Consider the following 21845-nt stretch of genomic DNA (forward strand, 5'->3'; position numbering starts at 1 on the left):
GCATGCCTCTGATAGGAACCAACGCTTTAAATACAGTGGGTAAAATAATCTCTAGGCTGTATAAGGTTTTATGTTGCACGTTCCATGGAAGCAATGGTTTTTGTTTGTGCTGTAGTTTCTGTAGTTGAAACATTCTGTGTTTTTCCATTTTCTTTAGAACTTTCTGTTACTTGATGAGATATCACAGCACCACCGTCACCGGCCGTCAGATGGTAAAATGATAGTGCACATTCAAGATTTTACTGCTTCTTGGGATAAGGTAACAAATCCTCCGTCATAAGATCATGACTGCTAAAAGACAATGGGTGACATTGATTTAATAGAGAATTTTGAGATTTTACACATGATATAAAATGTGACTTGCTCATTCTCTGAAAGTATGTTACAAAAATTCTCAAAATCAGGAGTAAAGTTTGTAATTAATAGAAAGTAAAGTGTAAAATCAGCTTAAGGTGTTTGAGTATTTGTTCTTTATCTCATTTTCAAAAAAACTTTCAAAGTGTTATCTCAATTGGAACTTCATGTAGCTGAGCTTAGACATTGGTAATGCTGAAATTGATAGGATTGGACAGACTACGGGGGCAGTATGGAATGGGTTAACTAATAAATATGTAAATTATTACAGAGACTTTGGAGAATCAGTGTATGTTTTAATCTTAATGTTTTCAGACCATCTTATTACATATGGAGAAAAGCCCATGATTTGGATTTTTGCTTTGCTTTGGGTTGGGGTGGGGGCTCTCCTATTCTAAGCGTCTGGATGGTGTGGCTACTTTGGTGATGCCCAGGGCAGGGAGGAGTTCTCAGGCCAGCATGGTAAGCTCCATGGATTCCTAACTGAAGGGTCTCACTCTATGTCAAGTGGACATACAGAACAGACGAGGCCACAAGGGTTTTGCAACATTTAGGCAAAAGGGAAAATGACAGGGACCCCCCCCCAAGTAGTGCTCAGACCTGCTGCCTCAGTGCACCCCCTTTATCCATAACCCCACTGCCTTCCTCGCCTGCGTCCCTGGTCCTTTGTGCAGATCCTTCCGTCTCAGTCAGGGTTAGTCTGGAAAACAATGCACAGCATGGAAGAGGGGATTTTGTGCAGGGAATTCATTACATAGGTGATGAAAGAGCAGGTAGGGCAGGCGGTGGTGGGTGAGGCCCCCAGATTGGCATTGGCCGGAGGTGGGGTCTTCCAGAGGGAGTGCAGTCATGAGCCGGCTGCCAGCAGGAGTTGGGGCCACAGAGCTGGGGCTGTTCTCTGGGTGCTGGGACTGCCAGGGCTGCTTGGAGCCAGGCGGGTGCTGCTGGTAGGTACCACCCTCTCCTGCCTCCCATCCTCGCACCTGCACTCTACATGGCTGAACTAGAGTTGGCAAGAGGGTCTGGGAAGTGTAGTTTGCAGGAGCAGGGTAAGGGCGGTGAGCAGCGCTCCTTCCCAGCTCTGCTCCATTTCTCCCTGCTCCTGGGGTGCATGTGTTGAAACTCCACAGACACCTCTTTTCTTTCCATGCCCTTGGCTCTGAGTATTGTGCTACCAGTGTTGTGTTTGCCGTCTCTCCCAGCAAACCATCATGTATTCTCATATGCATAAAACCAAATCCCTGCACCTTTGCACGTGGAAACCCACACAAGGTGCATTATTCTCCACCTGCTTGGCACAGCTCATCCCAATACATACGATTCTGTTATAAAAAGGTAACCCTGGTGAATGCTGTTGAATTAGATCAAGCACTGAGGACTCATGCTTTACAACACGCACTTGAAGGACCCATGACCAAATTTCTTTTGTACCAAACTTTGCAACATCGTAAAATCGGCTGTTTTGTTTTTCGTCCAAGAACTTAATCACATCTTCTTAGACTGTTTTGCTGTTTGCTCTGTAGTACAGAACACTCGATCTGCTTCCCTGGCCCTGTCTGTGTGTTGATTATGCCCCGTGCATGGGGATCGTTAGGTCATAGTCATGGGTGAGAGTGCTGGGGTTGGGGAAGGAGCACAGACAGTGGGGGATTTTGGAGAGAAGCCAAGGTGGAATGAAGAGTGTACTGGGCTGGGAGTTAGGAGAAAGATGTGGAAGGTCTCACCCACCTGGGTCTCACTCATAAAATGAATGAACTTGGTCTCAGTACCTAAGCTTTAAAAGTTATGGTCCTGTGGGTGCCTCCAAATCCCCCTGGGGGCAGGGATTTTCTTCTGCTTTGTTCCCTCCTGCGTCTGCAGGCTGAGTCTCTGGCCCAGACAAGGTCCCCTTCTGTGCTTGCATCAGATGACCCTGAGGGTAGAGGCTGAGTCCCCAGGCTGCAGAATGCTGCCCCCTTCTGGTCACGGGGGAACAGTGCCAGTCCCAAGCCTCCTGCATGGGGCGAGAACCTCTCCTCCCTGACAAGAAACAGAGACAGCTGGTTTTGTATAGGGCTCACTCTCTTGCTGTCAAAACTGAGAAAAAGATAGTAAAATTGGAAATAGTTGTTAGGCACCATAGGTAGGAGTAGAGAAACTCAACGTTTGTCATGTATTAAAATCCAGCTTCTTCTGGATAGTTTTTAAAAATTCCTATAAAATCTGGGCTGGTGATTCAGAGTAATTGTGATTATTTTGGTTTGTGACCTTTTCATAATTTGGTATGGGATACATGTATAAAGTGTACAATTTATTTATGCACACATATTTTTGTATGTTACCATTAAAATAAAAATAATTATGACTATTTTGGCATGTTACAGTTCATTTATTTCCAGAGAAATGTTTCATTTTGAAGGTTATCCAGACCTTTTTTTTTCATCTCCCGTGCTTTTAGTCTTTGGCACATTTTACTAATCACTCGTGCTCACTCAAGATGTGAAGAGAGCTTGCTGAGCGTTTATCCAGAAAGTTCAAGGTTGTCCCCCTTCCGCCTGGGGTTAGCTCAGCTTCCTCTGGTTGTCAGTGGGTTGCTTCATACCTGCGTCCCTCTTCCATCATCCCGAGGTGTTCTGCCCTTCAGGGACCCCAGATTCATTTTGGAAGAATCCTTTTCTAGATTTCAGAAGGCTGTCTTGCCTTTGATTCACTCTTCAATATTTTTCAATGATACAGAAGAGCATTTGCCAAAGTATCTTGTGCAGAACACTAGCCCCTTAAGAGAGGGTTCTTTACGAAAGGGTTTGGGCCTCAAATAAATTTACTAGATCTTCAGCCACTGGGTATGCATGGTCAAGACTCTCAGCTCCACCCCATGGGGAATAAAGATGGAGATCACAACTGGGAACAAAGCCACTTGAGAATGAATCCCCAAATAGCTGCTGTTTTCACTTTACTGTCAATTTTCTTCTGATAGTGTTGATACCTGGATTTGGACAAAAGTTCTTATAGTTGGTGATTACTACTATTGAAGTTCAGTACTCTCTATTTTTTTTTTTTTTGGTCTTTTTGTGACCGGCCGCACCGCGCTCAGCCAGTGAGCGCACCGGCCATCCTTATATAGGATCCAAACCTGCAGCTGGAGCACCGCTGCGCTCCCAGGGCCGCACTCTCCCGAGTGAGCCACGGGGTCGGCCCAATACTCTCTATTTAAAACCTTATTTATATCATTTGACTATTGCTTAAAGGATAGGTAATTCAGAGTATTGATTGTCATTGCATGGGGAGAGGAAACTTGCATGTTTTGGTTTACCATGCTCTGCTAGATTCCCCCTTCTTCCCCCAACACGCATTTTAATCCTCTCAATTGATTTTCGGTTTGGAAGTTCTGTGTAGAAGCGGCAAATTTGGTTTGGTCTCTTAAAGAATGAATTGAACTGGGAAACTGTAAAACAATGTATTTTTAACATTAGCTGTTATTGAGAATTTTCTTGACGTTTAGCTATATGTGAAGACATACATAGACTCTTAAGTCTCTTTATCTTAGAATTTATTCTAAGATTGTTCAGGAATGTGACTTCTGATGGTACCATGAGTGCTTTATCCTTCTTCCCCTGACGTGTTGGATTGTACTCTGTCGTGTGTGCCTCCATGGTGTTTCTAGTAGAACTGCTATGTTGTCCCTGTTTACCTGGGATAGATAATGATGCTGCAGGTATAAAACAGGCTTCATCCCTTTGATCCATGATCCTGTACTTAATTTTTTTACTCCCGATTTTTGTTGTTAAATTAGAGCTCTGGTTACAACATTGACCATTGTATTAGTCCGTTTATGTTGCTTATAACAAAATACCTGAAACTGGGTGATTTATAAAGAAAAATGAAATTTATTGCTTACAGTTTCTGAGGCTGGGAAGTCCAAAGTCCATCTGGTGGTGGTGACAGTGACCCAGGGGTCTCACATTGCAAGATGGTGGAAGCAGACAGAGCAGAGAGAGAGAGAGACAGACTCTCCTTTTCTTTTAAAATCCTCAGAACCACACCCCTGACAACCATTTTTAATCCATTCACTACAGCGTGGTCCTACAATCCAATCACCTCTTCAAGGCTCCACCTTTCAGTTACCGTAGTAGGATTTCCCACCCTCTTAACCGTCACAGTTGGGGGCTAAGTTTCTATTAAATAAAATGTGGGGGATACAATTCAAGCTTCAGGGAGTTTTAGGGGGACACAAGTCAATCCACTACAACTATCTTTTGCCAGTTCATTTGCCAAGAGTAACTTTATAATATAAAGTGCCTTTTTGCTCGCTGAGCATTTCTGCAGTTCCTTCTTTATCAAGTGAAAATGGACAGATGCGTGGAGAGTTCAAATTGCTTACTAGTCAGGGCCGAGCATCCCGTGTGCTTCTGCTGCCCCCTTGTGGAGGTTAGATTAAAACCAAGGGTCTCAATGAAAACAATAAATGGTTAAAACCTTGCCATGCTGAATAGTCTAAGAATATTGTTTTAGTAAGTCAATATGAGCCAAGGAGTTTTCATTTCAAGAAGGTTGCCTTGTCGTTTCTACTACTTAAATGCTGTGGATGTCTAGAGCTGCATTCACGTGGAAATCTGATAAAAGGGCATGGTACTGCCTTAAATGCTAAAATTGCCAAACTGCTTCAACCTCCACAGAGAAATATGATTGGATGAAAAAGACTCCAGGACACAATATCTTATAATAAGAAGGAGAAAGATGTGGATTATTCATGTATCGATGACTATTGTGTTATTTTTGCCACTGTTTGAAGCTGTTTGTGTTACTTTATTGAAATGGGCACATTTTTGTAAACTTTAATTTATAGGCATCCGAAACCCCAACCCTGCAAGGCCTTTCCTTCACTGTCAGGCCTGGTGAATTGTTAGCTGTGGTCGGCCCTGTGGGAGCAGGAAAGGTAAGTTATGATGCCCTCTGCCAGCTTGATGCACCTCCGCATCCCATGTTAAATTCTTGGGGTTGAGCCCAGAGCTGTGTGTAACAGAGTTTTGAACTGGGTATGCCTGGAACAGCATTTCTCAGTGTGTTCCATGAGACACTAGTTTTGCAAGAAAGTTTCATGGGCAAATAAATCTGAGCAATGCATATTCTATTTCCCTTGGTGCTTCAAGGTGCATAATTGGCAACACCTTGTCTAGAAGTTGGACATCTAAAGTGAAAGAAGTTATTTATGTGACTGCTATTCAGGATAGAATGACTGAGAGAGTGGGGACTTCTTTTAGTCAGAGCAGACCTTATATGCTACAGGACATCTGAAAATGCTCTTCTGAAAAGCTTTAAACATTTCTTCATGTGACTTGTCCAAGTCACATCAATACACATTTAGTAAACGTGCAGCCACGTGCGTGGTACTGTGCTCAGAGCAAAAGATACAAATAGGCAGCTCTCCGCATCCACGGGTTCTGCATCTGCAGACTCAACCAATTGCAACTTGAAAATATTCGAGGAAAAAGCCCAGTAACAAATAATACAGCAATAAAAAGTAATACAAATTTTAAACATACAGCATAACAACAATTTACATAGCATTTACACAGACTTAGGTATTGTAAGTAATTTGGAGATGATTTTAAAGTGTACGGGTAGATGTGTGTAGGTTTTGTGCAGGTACTATGCCTTTTTATATCAAAGACTTGAGCATTTGCAGATTTTGATATGAGGAGGTCCTAGAACCAATCTCCCAGAGAATAGTGAGGGATGACTCTATAAGCAAGACCCAGATGCCTCTGTCTCTAAAGGCTCCCAGGTTCTAGGACAAGACAGATGCACAAAGATGATGATTTCAGTTCAGTGTTACACACTCTCTGATAATCGTAGTCACAGACACATCACATCCCTATGTTGTAAAAGATTTAGAGGAAACATGCCTGCACACTTAGTCTCGTGTATTCTAAAACATCAAAAATGGAAATCTAAGCTAGGATGTATAAATGATAGGGTGATTATTTCCTTTATGGTGGGTTTTCTGCTCTACAGAAACATGATGCCAGAGTTCCTTCGAATGAATATCTTTCTTAGTGCACAGGATATGTTATGTATACATGGCTTTTCCAGAGCAAGGCCTTTGTCAAGTAGAGGATACCTGGATGCAGGAACAACTGTGTTTGATATTGGATATACGAAATATTTATCATGCTGGGCTACTCTGTTGCTCCAAACATTCTTAATTAGTCTTTGTTTTATGTCGCATTTCATTTGGGGTAAACTCATTGGGGCAGAGTAGATTGTTACACTCTTATTTTGTTAATATTCCTTATAATCTGTAAGTTTACAAGTGAGCAACAGTGTTATTTCCAGTTTTTTATTGCAACTTTCAGTGCTGTACTTTATTCCACTTAAACGAAAGAATTATATTTATCAACCCCCCCAGGCTGGGCAAGGCTGTGTTGCATCGGCTTGTTCTGTGCTGAGTGTTGACTGTGCACACGTGTTCTTCACTGTCTGTTTCAGTCATCGCTGTTAAGTGCTGTGCTCGGGGAACTGCCCCCGAGTCAGGGGCTGGTCAGTGTGCATGGAAGCATCGCCTATGTTTCTCAGCAGCCCTGGGTGTTTTCAGGAACTGTGAGGAGCAATATTTTATTTGGGAAGAAATATGAAAAGGAACGCTATGAAAAAGTAATAAAGGCTTGTGCTTTGAAAAAGGTGAGTGATGACGGTTCAATTTCATATATTTGAATTTCAAGTAATATTGATGTTTAAACTAAGGTTTGTTAAAAGTTTTTTTTTTTTTTTTAATTTTGAATGATCTTTGTTATTTCATACTTTAAGCTAGTCTTTTCTGGGTACACACACATACATTCTCTGCTGTTCTAATCCTGATGTGATAATGATTTTCACAGGATGCTTTTACCTTTTTTTTCTTAAAATGGGCAATTACAAAAATTTGCAAAAGTGGAGAGAATATGTATTGAACCTGCATGTACCCATCACCCAGCTTCAGCCCCCATCAGCTTCGTCTCTCTCTCCCCTCTGCTGGCCCCACCCCCACCCCCAAATTATTCTGAAGCGGATGCTAGACCTTACAGTATTTTATCTGCAAGCATTTCATCGTTTCTGTCTAAAAGATAATTGCTTTTGAAAAAAAAAATCACATTATCAATTATCCTTTAAAAAAAAGTTCCTTGATATCATAGACTTTTTCGTCAGTGTTTACAGTTCTTTAATTATCTCATCAAGAAACCCTGTTTACCCCTTGGTTTGAATCTGCACATCCCATGGACAGGCTTCCCTCTCCACTCTGTTTTTGATTTGCGATTTGTTAATTAGAGACAACGAGCTGTTTTCACATTTCTTTTTAATACCGCATCATTTCACCAGGAGAGATTGTTTTCAGAAATAACGTTGAGTTTTGCAGAAAATGGCAAGATGAAATGCTTGTGTATATGTTGAGATTTAAATAACATTGGTGGATGATTGATGAAAACCAAACATACCTGATAGGAGACTATAAGTTAGCAAAAAGAAAGATGAAGGTAAATACTGATAAATACTGTGTTACCCTCTTTGGGCCATAAATGTCAGTGAATCGCGGCGTGAAAAGGCTCCCCCGGGGTCTGTCCAGTGCGCCTGGACGTCCAGCTGTTCTTCTGTCTCGTGTGCAAAAGGCCGCGGCTGCCTTCGGAGGTGTGGTGCTGACGGCTTCTAGCCAGCTTTGTGAGGAGGGAGTGATTTCGCTTGAACAGTGGCTCGAATATCATAGATTGTATCGTGTGAGTGGCAGTTTATGTGATGTGGACAAAAACATAATTACTTATTTAATGGGCTTTTAGTGCTTTGCCCTTGGTTATTGTTAATGAGGGCGTATGTTTTCAGAAATGACATCAAGTGAGCAATAATGGGCTAGATTTTTATTAAAGAGAATAAATGTTATATAAGAAAAGAAGGTGTAAAACAAATGCAGAATAGAAATAATAAAAGCTCCCATTTATTCAGAGTCTGCTACGTGTTAGTCGTTTCTCTGTCTCTCACACTCTCACATGTGTGCACACAAAGGTGAGAGTTTTTAATCTTTTGTCGCTATTTCCCAGCATCTTCAGTGTTACTGTCCTCATGTTATAACTGGTAAAATGCAGGCTCAGAGAGATGAAGTGACTCACCTAAATGTTTGCAGATTCGCTTCCAACCCATGTCCTCATGACTCAGACTCCATGTTCTCCTGTGTCATGCCACCTCAACTGAGGAGGTTTATAAGGCAGAACTATCTTAAAAATTGGGTGGAATGGAAAAAGCAGTTCTCCAGCATTTCCATTTTTCCTTGATCAGCTTCAATTCCTGATAACCACCTGGGACTCCAAATTCCTGGGTCAGGCCTACCTGCCTCTCCCCTCCACATGTGTGCTTCTCTGGAGGAAAGTAAGTGTATTAGTCTGCTTTTGTCATTGATAACACAGTACCTGAAACTGTAGAGGAATGAAATCTATTTCTTAGAGTTTTGGAGCCTGGGAAGTCCAAAGTCTAGGGAACACATCTGATGACGGTGTTATTCTTGGTGGTGACTCTCTACAGCAATGCCGGGTGTCACGTGGTGAGACTGGGCTGAGCAAGAGAGAGCCAACCTGCTCCTCGCTGTCCTTATAAAGCCATCAGAACCACGCTCATGACTGCCTATTAAACAAACCATCAACCCATTACTCTGTGTGGGTCTGGTTCTCACGATCTAATCACCTTAAAGACCCCACCTTTCAAATACCGTAATTGGATTTTCTCCCCTCTAAACACTGTGACAATGAAGATTAAATTTCTAAGACATGATTTTTGGGGGACCCATTTGACCCACAGCAGTAGGTGTTGGGATAGTGGCTTCCAGTAAGCATTTCCACAGCCACCTGGAGGACTGGACCAGTAGTGAGGACAGCATCTAGGGCTTCAGTGAGGCATGCAGACTCCACAGGGCTGGGCTGCATAGTGGCCTTGATGGCAGTGATTTTTCTGTTCATTCTTTGATATTTATAACATGGACTGTTGTCCTGTTCTGCTGAATGGCACATGTGTGCCAGGTGCTCGTTTCCTGTCCTTGGCAGGAAAGTGGGCCCAGGCTGCAGAAGGAGAACTGCTGGCCTGCCTTTGTCACTTGCTGGCTGTCACTTTGGCCCATGTCCTGGGCCTCAGATGTTTCTGCTACAAATGGAGGACATTGGCTTGGAGGGTTTCCAAGAGGTTTGCTGCAGTTCTGAAGTGGCACTTATGACTGTTGAGCAGGGGATCTGTAAGGCCTGGAAGAAACCAGGGAGCCCCTTAATGGGTCACAAACTCCTTTGCTGATCTCCTTTTGAATCCACGTGTCAATGGACAGGCATAAGATGGCCACAGACAATAGGAGCTTCCTGGAATTGTCCTGGTCTGCAGGTACAGAGACTGCATGTGCAGTAGAAGAGGTGGGGCCGGTGAAGAGAAACAATCCTGGGTAGCTCCAGATGGTTGCCTCAGTTTCCTTTCTTATGAAGTGGGAGAGATATGTGATGATTGCCAAGACTGCCGGCAATGCTTGTAAAATGCAAACTTGCCAGGTTTTTGGTAAATAGTAGTTATTGTCACTATCATATAGCCCTTTTCTCTTAATCAATCAGTAGGATAAATAAAATGAAGATTGCTCCTTACAGTTCGCCCTAACCCACCTTCCTCCCTCCAAAAAATCCTAGAGGCAAAAACAGAAAAAGGAAGATTTCTCATATTAGATATAGTGGTAACAACTAGATGTAACTGAAGTAAATTTATGAGTTCATTGAGCTAAAAACATTTCTGAGATAAAATAACAAGATATGAAGTATTTCACATTTCACAGCATCACTTTAGGCTGAGTATATATTGGAAGTGACATTGTAGTGACTACTGAACATACCTCTGGAAACAAAGTAATAATGTCAGGTACTTTAGGGGCAGAAGTTAAAATCCAAGGCTCTAGGGTGAGAGAGTTCTGGGATTGAGTCTCAGGTCCTCTTTACTAAGTGTGTGATTTTAGCTAATTGACCGAACCTTACAAAGACTGTTTCTTCATCTGTAAAATGGGGATAATAATGCTGGCAACCGCATGAGGCTTTTGTGAGCATGAAATGCAACTATGAATTTAAAGTGCCTGATTGCTGCACACTTTAACAGGCCTTCTATAAATGTTAGCTCTTAATTGTAAGAGACACCAATTTTGAGTTAAATCATGTGATATGACGTGTTAGAAAGGCTGTATCTGAGTATATAACTTTTGTTATTTGAATTGATATTTATATAGTAAACTACACACAGTTCATTAAATAAATCAATAATAAAAATATTACCATATAGACACATCACATTATGTAACATTTTTCTGCATGTTCTCTTTTAACCCTTGCGTACTTCTTAGAACTTTTAAACAATACATGTTCAAAAGACTGGTGTTGATAAATTCAAGTTTAATGTTTTCCTACATAGATCACTTGAGTTTACAAACTCCTCTGAGGTACCAAGTGACTTACAGTTTCTTCTCATATTTACTACATTCCTGCCAACTTGGACATTTTCTTTTCACATTGCCTTGACAATTTTAGAATAATCATTGTTACATCTTTATTTTTTTTTATCCCAGTTAGGATAACTTATCACTTCCTTGTGACATAATAGAAAATAAATGCTGAGTACAAAAGAGATGCCTGGAGCAAATCTAAATGTGAAGACTAAATTTTTTTCTTCCTTTTTTTTTTAATTGTAGTAAAATACATATAAGGATGGCCGTTTTAAGCACTTTAAAACATACAAGTGCATGGAATTAATTACATTCTCAATGCTGTGTAACGTTGTAGATGAAGTAATTGCTTAAATTTTACTGAGCAGTAACTCAAGTGAGCATGAATACCTTCCTCTCACTGAGAGCACTTGTAATTTATGCTCAGGTCATGCCTTCCCTTTAACCACTCCAGAAAGTCATGGTTAGGAAATTAGCCTGACTCAGGTTTTACTCCAGTTCCTCTGGAATATTTTCTCTGAGGCTTGTCTATAAATAGTTTGCAGAGTCAATAACACTCCAAGTTGTTGTAGTCTCAAGGTGCTACTTACTACCAGATTTGGAGAGAGCCCATTCCTTATGTCCAAGCTGTGGTAAGTGAAGGAGTAGATTTTAAATGCCTTCCTTAGAAAATGGCTAAGATTGCTATGCTACAGCTTGGTGCTATTTTTTTTTTTTTTTTAAAAGATGACCGATAAAGGGATCTTACCCCTTGACTTGGTGTTGTTAGCACCACGCTCTCCCAGGTGAGCCAACCGGCCATCCCTATATAGGGATCCAAACTCATGGCCTTGGTGTCATCAGCACCACACTCTCCCAAGTGAGCCACGAGCCGGCCCTGAGCTTGGTGCTATTTTGAGAAAGAAAACAAAACACTGTAAAATCAAGGCATAAAAACTAAGCAGAACACATTACAAGGACTGTCTGCAATGAAATGGAGGCCACGTAAAATGTGTATATGGGCTGGGGTCTGGGAACCTATTTTACAGTGGCTCCTGATTTTCATGAAAACCGAAAGCAAGAAATGGTGTTAACTTCCGAGCTCCATGAAGAGATAATGTGCAATAATAAGGAATTTTCATCACAGGACAATTGCTGCTTTTCATCTGATGCAATCCAGTTGAGCTTTGACTCTGTAGGGAGCTCTGTGTGTGTCTTTGTTGGGGAGTGGGTTATGATGGAGATATTCTGCCCCTTTTTTTCTTTTCCCGGTGTGCTTTACTTAGTGTGATTCATGCTGTGACTTGGGGTGGGGAGGGGGTCTGTTGTTTGCAGTAGAAAATGTGTCTCAGTCACAAATAGCAAATTACAATGATCTTGTGTCCTTTTTCCACTCGGAGAGTGTGTTCATACCCTTATTGCTTCTCCCAGCAACCTGTGAGGTTTAGTAATTCTTGTTTCTCGAGACATTTTGTGGAAGAGGAAAAATGAGACTTAGGGGAGGTCAAAGGACTTGCTTTTCAACGATACCCCAGTGTGCCATTTGCTTTGTTATTTGCTGTTGCTGTAGAGTCCAAGGCTGATGATTGTGAAGGTTAGTCGATACCCAGCAAACTCCCCAAACTGTCTGTGCCAGGATCTGAGTAGTGATAATTATAGGCAATCTAAGTAAAGATTTCTAATATAATATTGTGTAACTTATACTTGAATGTTACCCTTTCATTTGCGGACTGTTCTTTTTTTTTTTTTTTAAGTTACTGTACCTTGTCAATTTATTTCTTAACTAATATTCAAATGTAACTTTGGCTAAATTCCCAGATCCTCAAATAAAACCTTCTTGCTTACTGTAGCTTTCGTTTTTCCTGGCTTGCATGGAACAAGAATCTTGGTCCAGCCGATCTGCCCAGCCTCTCTCAACCACACTGTTCCTTTCCCTTTGGTTTTTCCTACCAAGCTGCTCTTTCTGCTCTTATTTCTTGTATAGATTTTGCCTGTCACTCTGTCACATACCTTAAGTGTCACTCTGAGGACATGGGTCAAGTGTTTTCCCTTCTCTGGAAGTGGGAAGCCGAGGCAGTGAAGAGACACTTATTCCTTGATAAATTAAGTCTTCTGGATTTAAAAGCCACATGTATCTCACTGGGTATGCAACCCTGACCCCTCTTGCTTGGGTCTCTGGCCTCATCTCCCACCCCTCTGTACTCAATCTGCGCCAACTCTACTGGCTTCCGAGTTGCTATTCTTTGAGTACCCTGGGAGTGCACCTGCCCCATGGTCTTTGCTCTTCTTCCTCTACGTGGAACACATTCTGCAGATTTGTGCCAGCCTACTCCACCCTTTGTCAGACCTCTGCTTAAACCCCCTTGATCAGGGCCCTTGCTGACCACCCTTTGTAAAATGGGCTTTCTCTCCATTACTCTCTGTCTCCCTAAACCAGTGTCCTTTTTCCCCTCAGTACTTATCACCACGTGCATTCGTCTTAATTTCTTATATTGTCAGTCTCCCACCGTGGGAACTCTAGGGACTTTGTTTTCTTCGTTGCTGAATTCACCATGCCCAGAATAATGTCTGACAAATAGTTAATAGGTGTGTGTTAAAGTAGGGAGGTGCATAAATATAGTGGGAAAAACTATAGCATTACAGCAAAAAAGGCCCTGAGAGTTTCTTTTTTTTGAAAGGTTCAAAGTTACAATTTAATCACTGTGAAATATATCCATTGCTGTTGATCAAATACATGTATATTTCTGAAGCGCTAACGTGCAATGTTTAGGATGACAGTAGGAGAGCACATTTTAAGTCTTTTCTTTCTCTCTATAGGATTTACAGCTTTTGGAGGATGGGGATCTGACTGTGATAGGAGACCGGGGAACCACGCTGAGTGGGGGGCAGAAAGCACGGGTCAACCTCGCAAGGTAAATGGCGTTTCCGTGGCCATTCTGCTCGGTGTCTTTCCTGCTACTTCTAGCGGTGGTTAACGTAGAGAACCCGCTGTGTGCTGGGTCTGGTGTGAAGCGCCGGTGTTAGCTTATTCCTTGATGCCTGCAATGAACATCCGTGTTGTTGATCCGCGTCGTGATTTCTAGGTGAGGGATGGGGAGTGTGAAGTGTTCTTCTGTCTGACATCTCTCTGTGTTTTCTAGAGCAGTGTATCAGGACGCCGACATCTACCTCCTGGACGACCCTCTCAGTGCTGTGGACGCGGAAGTCAGCAGGCACCTGTTCGAGCTGTGAGTTTGCTTGTGTTGTGTGTCATTTCTGCTTCCAAGAACCTTTCTGAGGTGTCTCAGGAAAGCCTTTGCAGCTTCAGAAAATTCAGCTCCTCCTGCTCTGGTGTCCTTTTCCCTCCCTCCTCTCCCCCACACAGAAGATGCATTTTAGAGAAATTTTACACAAATGCAAGGTCAAGGTAGGAAAATACAGAAGATGATTTCAGTGTGTCAAAGTGAGTGAAAATAGGTGGCAAATTATGAAATATTTTCCCCTGCTCTTTGCAGTTGTTAACCCAGAAACTGTAGATGGATCCAGACCCCAGGAATAGGAAAGATTATGCACAGTTTTTAAATCAAAGGGTAGGACTCATCCACCTGGTCCTTGGCTTTTAGTTTTTTTCCTCCATCATTTGTCTGTGGCATACTAGAAGTGAGGTTTTCAGGACAGGCATTGGGCTTCCATGGAAAGGCCTGCTGGTTTATGCTTATGTAGGTTTGGAAATAATTAGTAAAGTCTAGCATTTAAGCATGATTTGTTCCATATTAGAGTGTGGCTTCAAGAGTTTGATGTTGCTTCATGGGTTCTTACTAGAATTAACACTTAAGATCCACAGGTGTATAGGGTTAGCTTGCATTTGCAACTAGGTATCTAGAATCCGGCCTAACTCCTGAAGTTTGCTTGGTGTTTCTGAAATTTTACTTTGGCTCTTGCTTAGCCACTGAGGTGGAATGACTCTGGAATCTTTTCCATGTATTCTGTGCCCTATTGTATGCTCCCTGATGCTTCCTGTGTCATCTGCACTGTCCTTTTTGAAAGCATCATGAACTCGGTCTTGCTAAAATAGCATCCAGATCTGCCCCACAGTTAGCTTCCTGTTTGTTGTTCACCTTGTTAAGGCCCATTAGCCCTTTCAGCTGTGCTGATTGAATCCTTTCTGTGCGCACTGAGATGGGCACTCTTACAGATGTTATTGTGCAGAGCATCTTACTTTACAAAGGAGGTCCGTAAGCCACAGGGAATGACCCATACTGGGCAGAGTAAAGGAGACAAAGAAGTTTAGATCTCACTCCTGCCCTTCAGGAGTTTGTCTACATGGAGTTTATCGAGATAAGCTCATGAGAATAATTCAGCATACTGAAGGGGACTCGGTGTAGGATAAACAGTGCTAAACGAAGAAGCAGGCAGCTGTGGACATGCAGCTAAGATTGGAAGCTCACTGTGGGCTGGGCTTGGGCCTGTGGTCCTTGGGAAGGGTTTGTAGAGGCTGAGAATAGGATCCAGTTCCTTTTGGTAAAAGGAATAGTAGAAGCAGAGGTGTAGAGATGGGAACAAGCAGGGCACGTGAAAAGAAGAGCAGGCGAACAAGTCTTCCTCAAGTGCAGGATGCAGATTTTGCAGTAGAGAGAAAGTCACTGGAAATGTTCGCTGGAAGGCCCTGTGTTAGTCAGTCTGGCTGCCATAACACAATGCCACAGACTGGGTGGCTTAAACGACAGAAGTGTTTTTTCTACCAGTTCTGGAGGCTGCAAGTCTGAGATCAAGGTGTCAGCAGGTTTAATTTCTCCCGAGGCCTCTCTGATTGGCTTTGCTGTGTTCTCACCTGGCCTTTTGTCTGTGTGCAAATCTCATCATCTTCCAAGGACATTGGTCAGATTGGATTAGGGCCTGCCCTCACAGCCTCATTTTAACTCAATTACTAGTTGAAACGTCCTGTCTCAAAATTATAAGGTCCTGGGTGTTAGGGCTTCAATATAAGAATTTTGGGGGAACACAGTTCAGTTCGTAACAAGTCCTAAATAGCAAAGGAAAGAGGGGTTCAAGCAGAGTGGGCAGTTTGAGGAGTAACCATGTCTGGGCTCTTGATTCTAGGGGCCAGGACACAAGGTCACCCACTAAGCGTAGGACTTCAGGAGGGATTATTAAGCATTTCCTTAGAGTGTGTGTGTAAGATGTGCCTGGTATCAGGATGAAGGGAAAGTTCTGCAGGTGGACGTGGTGAAGGTTGCATACTAGTGTGAATGTGCTTAATGCCGCTGAACTGTACACTTGAAAATGGTTGAAATGGTAAGTTTTATGTTATGTATATTTTTCTACAAGAAAATGTGTGTGGTTCTGTTGAATCTTTCAGAATGTAGCAAGCAGCTGGCACTTGGCATTGCCCTGGCCTTCTGATCTGACCCTCCTTTCCTGCCCGCTCCTGACTGTGTCTTGATGAAATTTCTCATAGGCAGAGAAGGGCCTTGGTGGCTTGTACGAGTCTTGTGCGAGTCCACACTAGTTCTCCACCACTGAAAGAGCAATTCCTGGTGGGACACTGTGTTAGAGTCACAAGGGAGGAGGAGGAAGGTGTTCTGATTGCAGAGTATCAGTGTGCATGTTGCAAAAGCTCCCCCAGTTTTTCTCTGAACACGCAAGATATTTATAAAGTTCTCTCGCACCTTTAAGGTTTAATGACTTTGGATATACACTTGATAGAAGCAAGCTTGTTAAAATTGTTGTTTGCTAATCAGAACCACATTTTTTGGGGAAACTTAGGGCAGAGAGCACAAATGCAATTTAGGAAATCACTCAGCAGCAACTGGAGAACGTTCTCAACGAGTTAGAAAATTGGATTGAACAATATGCGATGAAAGATGGCGGTTGTATTGAAACCTAGAAATGTGGAGTGTTTTGTATTAAAAGTGAATGAATTACACTTCTATCTGCCATTAGCAGTTTTACTTCAATCATGGATATAAATCCAAGGTTATTAAGGTTTGTGAATTTTACAACTGTATGTTGTAAACTATCACATACAGAAGGTTTGGGGCACTTTGATTAACCGATGCCAATCTGAGCTGTTGCAAACTGTGGGTCTTGTATTTTAGAAAGCCCAAATTCTTAGCCCCCTTCCTTTTGCATAATCAGTTCTTCAGGTCTGTCATAATCAGGTCTCCCACCCTGTTGCCTACCTAATTGTTTTAGTCTGTTCAGGCTACTGTAACAAAATTAACATAAACTGGATAGTAGAGATTTATCATAAACTGGGTAGTAGAGAGTTCTAGAGGTTGGAAAGTCCAAGATCAAGGTGCTGGCAGTTTTGGTGTCTGGTGACCCTCACCCTCCGGGTCATAAACAGCCATTTTCTAGCTGTGTCCTTACATGGTGGAAGGGGCAGGGCAGCTCGCTTGGGCCTCTTTTATAAGGGCACTAATCCCATTCATGAGGGCAGATTCCCATGGAAAGGCCCCACCTCCTGATACCATCACATTGGTGGTTAGGTTTCAACTTATGAATTTGGGTAGGAACACAGACATTCAGAGCACAGCACCAGTTTCCCTTCCCTGTTTCAGTCTTCACAGACTCCCCTCACCTTTAGGATGAGGTTTGAAGTCCTCGAATAGCAATCGAAGTTCTTTGCAACCTACACCTGTCACTTTTCCAGCCTTTCCCCATAAGAACCCAGAACTCCAGCCAGGCTGACTTATGTGGAGTGCCCTGCACAAAGTGTGCCCTTTCTCACGTCTGCCTGTTCGTATGGGTGTTGTTCCTCTGTCTGAGAGCCAGGGACAGTGTGCCCCCACCTGCCTGCCTGTCCCTCCTGCTCCTCCAGAGGACACTGTGCCCTTCCTGTCTGCCCATAGCCTTTGATTTTCTGTATTAGTCCGTTTTGTGTTGCTATAACAGAAATACCTGAGACTGGGTAATTTATAAAGAATAGAGGTTTATTTGGCTCATGATTCTGGGACAGCTGTGTCTGGTGTGGGCCTCAGGCTGCTTCAACTCATGGCAGAAAGTGGCAGCAGCCGGTGGGTACAAGCAAATCACATGGCAAGAGGAAGCGAGAGAGAGAGAGAGAGAGAGAGAGAGAGAGGAGGTGTTAGGGTCTTTTAAACAGTCAGCTCTCATGGGAACTAACAGAGTGAGACTCACTCAGGCCCCCGCCCCCAGGGAGAACGTTAACCCATTCGTGAGGGATCCACCCCCATAACTCAAACTGTCACACTGGGGATCAAATTTCCACATGAGTTCTGGGAGGACAGTACATCCAAACTCCATCAGCTGGGTTGTTCTCAATCACTTATGGGTCCTTCCCCTATACCCCCCCCACCCCCCCGCCTGGGAATACATAAAAGCACTTTGCAAAGTTCATTTCTGCTTCAGAGCCATTGCACCTGCTGCATCTTTCTAGGAATGTATGCCCAGATATTCTCATGGCTCATATGTCACCTCCTTGCAGAGAGGCCTTTCCTGACGGCTGCCTCTGCGATAGCAACCCTCACCTTGCTTTTCTTCATAGTTCACATCATAACCCCATAGTGCATGTTTTGTGTTCATGTCATATGTCTCCTCTACATGATGCGGGGTGTAGTCTGTCCGCTTGACCATGGGTGGATCCTGAGCACTTAGAACAATGCCTGGTACTTGGTAGCTGCTCAACAAATGTGTGAATGAAGGTAGTGACTCTGTCTTTCTTCTTTGTGTATTGTCCACCATGCTGTGTGCCAGCTCTTAACATAGCCCTTATGTAGGATAAGAGTTAAATAACTCATTGCTGAATCAGGCAGTATTTTTATGGCTTGACCTGTGAATTTTTACTCTTTAAAGTTTGGAAAGTATTTTCCCAGAGATTTTGATAAAAAGCATGGTTTAGGAAAAATTTAAAGCCATTAATTACAATGCTATTATAACTTTATGTCATAATGAAAGATGTTAGGAAGAAAACATTTTGAAACCTTTTAGGTTGGCCCATCTTGGACATAGCAACCCATCAGACTTGATTGTGAACATCTCCCTTCAGATGTTTATATAGAGGGATTAATGGCAGGCAATTTTGATTTAAGGAGAAACGATTCCTTTAAAGCTTGAGTACTAAGCCCTAAGAGGGGTTTACTAGCTCGAGAAACAGGAATGAGAGAAGCTAAACTAAGATATGTGAAAAGGGAGAAGTTAATCCTTTTGGATTTAAAGAATGAAGTGATTGTATATGCATCTACAGTCTTGGTTCTGATCAGAGGCCCAATCTCAAAAGCTCCCCCTTATGCTTTTTCAATCCTGAATTGAAAGCAAATGTTTAGGGGAAGGCTGGAGGATGGAAATAACATTTATTGAGCATCAGTTTTGTCCTGGGCCTCTTCATGGATTAGTGCTTTTATTTCTCAGAACGTGCCTATGAGTTAGCCTTATTTTGAGATGAACAAACTTTGGTTCAGTGAGGTTTAGTCACTTGCTCAACGTTGTCAGGCTTATAGGAGATGGAGCAGGGGTTTGAACTCCAGTCTCAGTTTCTCCAGAATTCTTGATCTGACCCACCTCAGCCTATTGTGTTGTGGCCCACATTTCTGACATTTGCTCTGTGCAGGGACTTGGGAACCCTGAGTGTGTGCCAGGAGCCCTGCCTGTGGTTCCCGTGCCCTTTCCTGGGTGGCTTGTTTCCCTGGAGAGGCTGTAGACCGTTGTGGGATGGGGGCTGGACTGAGTTTCCAGGGTTCTGCATTTAAAATGTAGAAGCACTTGGAAAGGTTACTGTAAAGACACAAAACTCTGAGGTTGAATACTGAGACTGGGTCTTATCTTTGAGCCAGTGGGTGATTTCCACTGTGATGTAGACCATTTGGATTCTGTTCTTTCATTTTCATATTTGAGAGGTTTTAGTCCTAATGAAAGAAGATTTGCTTCCTCGATAGGACTCAGGAATTCTCATTGTGGAGACTGATGGAAGCCCCACTAGCAGACATTTTAACATTTGATATTATTTGGGAAGGAAGGGCTGGAAAATACACTCTAGCAAAGGTTACCAAGTATCTAAGAATTTAAAAAAAATTTTTGGTTAATATGTACGTCATAAGTAGTAACCTAGGAAACCATCTAAGAAAAATACACACATTTTTATATGACATCTCTCTCTCTCTCTCCCATCCCTACACAGCAATAAAATAATCAGTATTTTAGTTAAGTCAGCTTTTGGAATCTCAGTATCGTTCAATTGTTTTCATCATAAAATATATAAGGAATTGTTAAACAGTGTTAGAGAAGGAAAATTTAGCAGTTACTACCGCCTTTGCCAGACTGCTTTTCAGAATTTCTCAGGTGAGCAGGGCTCAGGTTTGCTGCTAGTGAAGTTTTTAGTTGGCTTTATTGATTTATATTTATATTTAATTTGTATTTGTATTTAAACTACAAATCTTTGACTACTGTGTTGTCTTTTATGGTTTCAAAATGTATGTTTTTCAATTTGGAGTGCCCCCATTTATGTGTCTTTTTAATACTGTACCTTTTATATTTATAGGTGTATTTGTCAAACCTTGCATGAGAAGACCACAATTTTAGTGACTCATCAATTGCAGTACCTCAAAGCTGCGAGTCAGATTCTGATATTGAAAGATGTAAGTAATTTCAAGTTTCCCAAACTTGATAGCACTCGGGTGTGTTGGAGGAGGGATCTTCCAGCCTCCTTGGGCTTCGTGGGAAACTCCTTCTCAGTTTCATGTCCATTTCTTCACAGAGCTGGAACTAATGCCTTTGACAATAAAGTCAAAGGACTTGTAGAAATGTCTCTATTATAGTCTAACCCATATTACCCTGAAGTATATAAAAAAAAAATTGCTTCCTCAAAGTCACTAAATTATAACTGTTCTAGTAGCATCGTTAAAGATAAATGATGTTTTATTTAGAATGTTTTGTTTCTCTCTTCTATGACTTAAAGTCAAAGCATATTATTTGGAAATTACAGATACTGAGACGTGTTTGTATCCATTTGATTGTCACACACAGTTTGTCTGAAGAGCATCTTCCACTAATGTGGTAATCCCCCCTTATCTGCGAGGGATACGTCCGTCCAGGACCTTCGGTGGATGTCTGAAACCCGATACTACTAAACCCCTATGTATACTGTGTTTTTTCGATCTGATTACTGAGATTGCTACTAAGCAACTAATGGGCAGGTGGCATAGACAGTGTGGATGTGCTGGACAAAGGGGTAATGCACATCCCAGGCAGGACAGAGCAGCCTGGCGCAGGATTTCATCATGCTACTCAAAAGGGTGTGCAATTTAACACTTCTGAATTGCTTATTTCTGGAATTTTCCATTTAATATTTTTGGACTGATTGACCGTGGGTAACTGAAACCATGGAGAGTGAACTCATGGTTAAAGGGGGGACTACTGTAACTGAAGTATGGTTGGATAGCTGAGCACCCCCTGATTAGAGGACCCACCTTGCTGGTATAGCCAGTTGCTAGTCTCCCTGCACAGGTATTTTTGAGGGCCCAATTCACGTGACAGCCTGTGTAGCAGTAAGTAAGACAGAGTTCTTGCTGTCATGGGGCTCCCGTTCTTCCTGGGGATAGATGTGATGAAAAAGATAGAGGGGTGGGGGTTGCCTCACAATGACAGTGATGTGAAGGTGTAGGCCATGCAGTCACCAGGAGAGGAGCAGGTGGAAGGGGGACCCGGTGGTGACAGCAGGATCCTGAGGGAGGAAGGCAGCTGGCATGGTGGAGGAACAGCAGGGAGGCAGCGTGGCGGGGGCTGAGCGAGCCAGGGAGAGCACGGGGTGTGCTGGCCTCAGAGCGCTGGGCAGTAGGCTGGGAAGTGGGTGGAAGCTATTGGATGGTCCAGGGGAGGGGAGTGGCGTGGTCTGATTCGTGATTTTAAAAGATCCCTCTTGGGGCTGGCCCTTGGCTCACTCGGGAGAGTGTGGTGCTGATAACACCAAGGCCACGGGTTCGGATCCCATATAGGGATGGCCGGTTAGCTCACTGGGTGAGCTTGGTGCTGACAACACCAAGTCAAGGGTTAAGATCCCCTTACCAGTCATCTTTTTTAAAAAAAATAAAATAAAAAAAATAAAAGATCCCTCTTGATGTTC

General features: G+C 42.7%; 1 protein-coding gene across 2 annotated transcripts in view; it reads left to right on the plus strand.

Moving 5' to 3' along the window:
* Positions 1–21845, plus strand: part of ABCC4 (ATP binding cassette subfamily C member 4 (PEL blood group)) — a 248960-nt gene that overhangs the window by 97165 nt on the left and 129950 nt on the right. For both annotated transcript variants that reach the window (XM_063102130.1, XM_063102131.1), the window contains 6 exons: positions 158–259; positions 5180–5269; positions 6823–7014; positions 13604–13698; positions 13927–14013; positions 20265–20361. In XM_063102130.1, the coding sequence (XP_062958200.1) occupies positions 158–259; positions 5180–5269; positions 6823–7014; positions 13604–13698; positions 13927–14013; positions 20265–20361 (663 nt within the window). The remainder of the gene's footprint in view (positions 1–157; positions 260–5179; positions 5270–6822; positions 7015–13603; positions 13699–13926; positions 14014–20264; positions 20362–21845) is intronic.

Source organism: Cynocephalus volans, chromosome 7 (assembly GCF_027409185.1).
Source record: "Cynocephalus volans isolate mCynVol1 chromosome 7, mCynVol1.pri, whole genome shotgun sequence".
Classification (NCBI taxonomy): Eukaryota; Metazoa; Chordata; class Mammalia; order Dermoptera; family Cynocephalidae; genus Cynocephalus; species Cynocephalus volans.